General features: G+C 37.4%; 1 protein-coding gene across 1 annotated transcript; it reads left to right on the forward strand.

Moving 5' to 3' along the window:
• The first annotated feature begins 667 nt into the window (after positions 1-667).
• Positions 668-2,583, forward strand: LOC128741653 (37 kDa salivary gland allergen Aed a 2-like). The gene is made up of 6 exons (XM_053837609.1): positions 668-785; positions 866-1,060; positions 1,125-1,622; positions 1,689-1,910; positions 1,967-2,158; positions 2,222-2,583. Exons 1-6 carry the CDS (start codon positions 726-728, stop codon positions 2,522-2,524), a joined length of 1,470 nt encoding a protein of 489 aa, XP_053693584.1. The 5' UTR covers positions 668-725; the 3' UTR covers positions 2,525-2,583.
• The last annotated feature ends 204 nt before the right edge of the window (positions 2,584-2,787 follow it).

The following is a 2,787-nucleotide window of genomic DNA, read 5'->3' on the forward strand; positions in this document are numbered from 1 at the left end:
CCGGTTTGCATGAATGACCTCCCGTTGTTTGGCTGCACTGTTTTCTGCTCCGGACTGCTGCCGGTCTTATGTTTACGACAAACACCATAGCGAGTACCTCTCGTCGATACCTTTTTTATTTATGTTTGCAAGTTTCCGATTCATTGCCCTGGGGTTTTTAGGGTTGGGCAATGTTTGGACAAGCTTTGCATATCGGGCGTATGCACTGGGGTTTACACTGCTTGGCGGGATCAATGCAGCGTCTATGCAACCCTCTCAACGAGCGCTAAAAATAATATATACAATTGCACATTGCACTGCGTAGAAATGTACTACGTATTTGCTGGCCAGTGCGATTTGATTTACTACCGATAACATTGACTTGTCGGAATAAAATAATTTTCATTCAGGGAAATGTGTTACACATTCTATTGAATAGTAAAATGGAAAGAAGCAGGATACTGTTGCGGCCACAAATTACCTTTAATGAAAAGAATCAATTACAATGCCCGGTTTGTCAAACATTAACCGTCGACTGAAGATTCTGACATCTGTAATCTGCATTGCAATGCAAATAGTAGTGCATATTTACACTGACTGACGTGATTATCATATCAGCTGAATAAACATCCATCCGCATACTTCAAGTGCACTATAAAAGATCACTCATAAGTGAGTTCCATTGTTTTGACTTTTTTTATTATATAGAAAATTAATCTTGCTTAAAAGAATCCGGTAACATTAGTATGGCGAAGAATAATTTTGTCGTTGTAACTCTATTGAAAATAATTACACTGTGTTTAATGGTTTGTAAATGATAAAATTAAAGTTTAGTTTACATTTTCTAATTCACTTCAATATTGTTTATTTTTATTTATTTTGAAAGACGATAAGTTGCATTCTTGCGGACTCAAATCCTCCGTCTGGAATAGACGGATGTGAACGAAATTTGCCAGAAAAGTTCCGTGCGCGACTTTGTGAAATGCGACAGTACATAATTATCGAGGAAGCCGGCGAGGAGGATCATCTGAATTGCATCTTTAACGAGCTAGGTTATCTCACGGAGCAGGGTGATGTCAAAGTAAGTTGTTTAATTTATAATTGTGATTTGTTTGGTGAAATCACTGTTCAAAACCAACCGACAGATCGATAGAATTCGGAGAGATTTTGAAATAACTCACAACTTGAATGACGAAGTTCAGGCATCCATTGAGGAGTGCCACTCGGCTTTGCAAAAAGTGGCACCCAACGAAAAGAAACCATTTGCCTTCTTCGAGTGCATGCTGTACAGCGATAACTTTGAGCAGTTGAGGGATGTGATCGATTTCAGAGAAATTTACGGTAATGATGGTCCTGAAAATGGCTACGATCCCAAAGTTGTCGCAAAGGCGGTGAAAGCAATCGACGACAAATTGTGTCCTCGCAGTCAGTGCTCGGATGAAGATGAGGAAGACATTGACGAGAGCGTTTCGTTTTCTCCGGATGATGCATTATTTATATCTACACGTTGTTTTGATTTACATCTTAGCAAGAACATTGCTGCACGTCAGCATTTTGGGAGACCTAACGAAGGAGTAGAGTGTTTTACAAAATGTGTTCTTGAAAATTTCCTCATATATTCACGTCATTCTCTTCACTATAAGGTAGTTAACTAATTACTTTAAACTTTTCAAATTTGTTATGAAACATTGCATTTACAATTTTTTCAGTCGAATGCAATATCTGCTCAATTTAGTGACTATGGTGATTATTTAGATCTTCAAGAAGAACAGGTTAAAAGTCTCATAGATGACCTTAATGGAAAGACCATAAGGAAAGATTCTTGTGAGGAGATATACACAAGCTTCATTGAAATCTTCGAACGCCACAATGAAACTATGCGAAAGCTTTTTCACCATCCCAGTTATGCCAACAGTATTTATAACCGTGCTGTGAGTATGATCAAAAAAGACGGATTATAGATTATAAAGACCTCTTCTAATTACAGCTCCCACATATAAAACTACCCAACGAAACATATCCTGCGTTTTGTGAACGAAACTACCACGAAGTTCTTGCTGGAAAATTATGCGAAATTCGAAAATTTTCGCATGGATTAGAACACAAAAGCAATCTCAAAGATCCCATAAGCTGTATTTTCAAGGGTTTCCGTTATCTGACTCCTAGTAACGACATCAACGTACGGTTATGTTTCCCTTGTTTTAGTACAGACTTTTAATTCCAATTTTTGTATTTTATTTAGGCTCGGGAAGTGCGTCGCGATTTCAAACTGATCGGAAGGTTGGATCAACAGAGCCGAAAGGATATTCACCTGTGTACCAGGAAGGCTCAGCAAGTATGCACCGATGAAAGGGCGTATTTCCTGTACGGGTGCTTGTTGAACAGTACATCTTCGTCTGCTTTCAAAGAAGCATTCGAAAACAAAGAAATCCTTTCCGGAGACTACACAATGATTATTCAAGGACTACCCTACAATAAGCAGCATGTTAGAGAGAAAATTGACCAAATTGATAGTCAAATTTGTCCAGAAGAAACCGAACAATAAGTATCTACAAACTTACATGATGATCGAAGACAAAACATACGTAATATTTCTAGTAAAAATTTAAAAAAAGGTACTGTAAAAATGATTTGACTAAATCATTTTAACAAATTTAGTCGGAAAGACTAAGATTGTTTTTCCATTCCTTACGTGAATTGTATGTAATGTAAAAAATAAACTAAAGGTCAGAACAATGAGGTCCATAGTAATTAAAAAAGAAACACCTTACTGCTAAAGCTGGAGTGGCTCGCTCTATATCAAGAAGT

The sequence above is a fragment of the Sabethes cyaneus genome, chromosome 3 (assembly GCF_943734655.1).
Source record: "Sabethes cyaneus chromosome 3, idSabCyanKW18_F2, whole genome shotgun sequence".
In the NCBI taxonomy this organism is placed as follows: Eukaryota; Metazoa; Arthropoda; class Insecta; order Diptera; family Culicidae; genus Sabethes; species Sabethes cyaneus.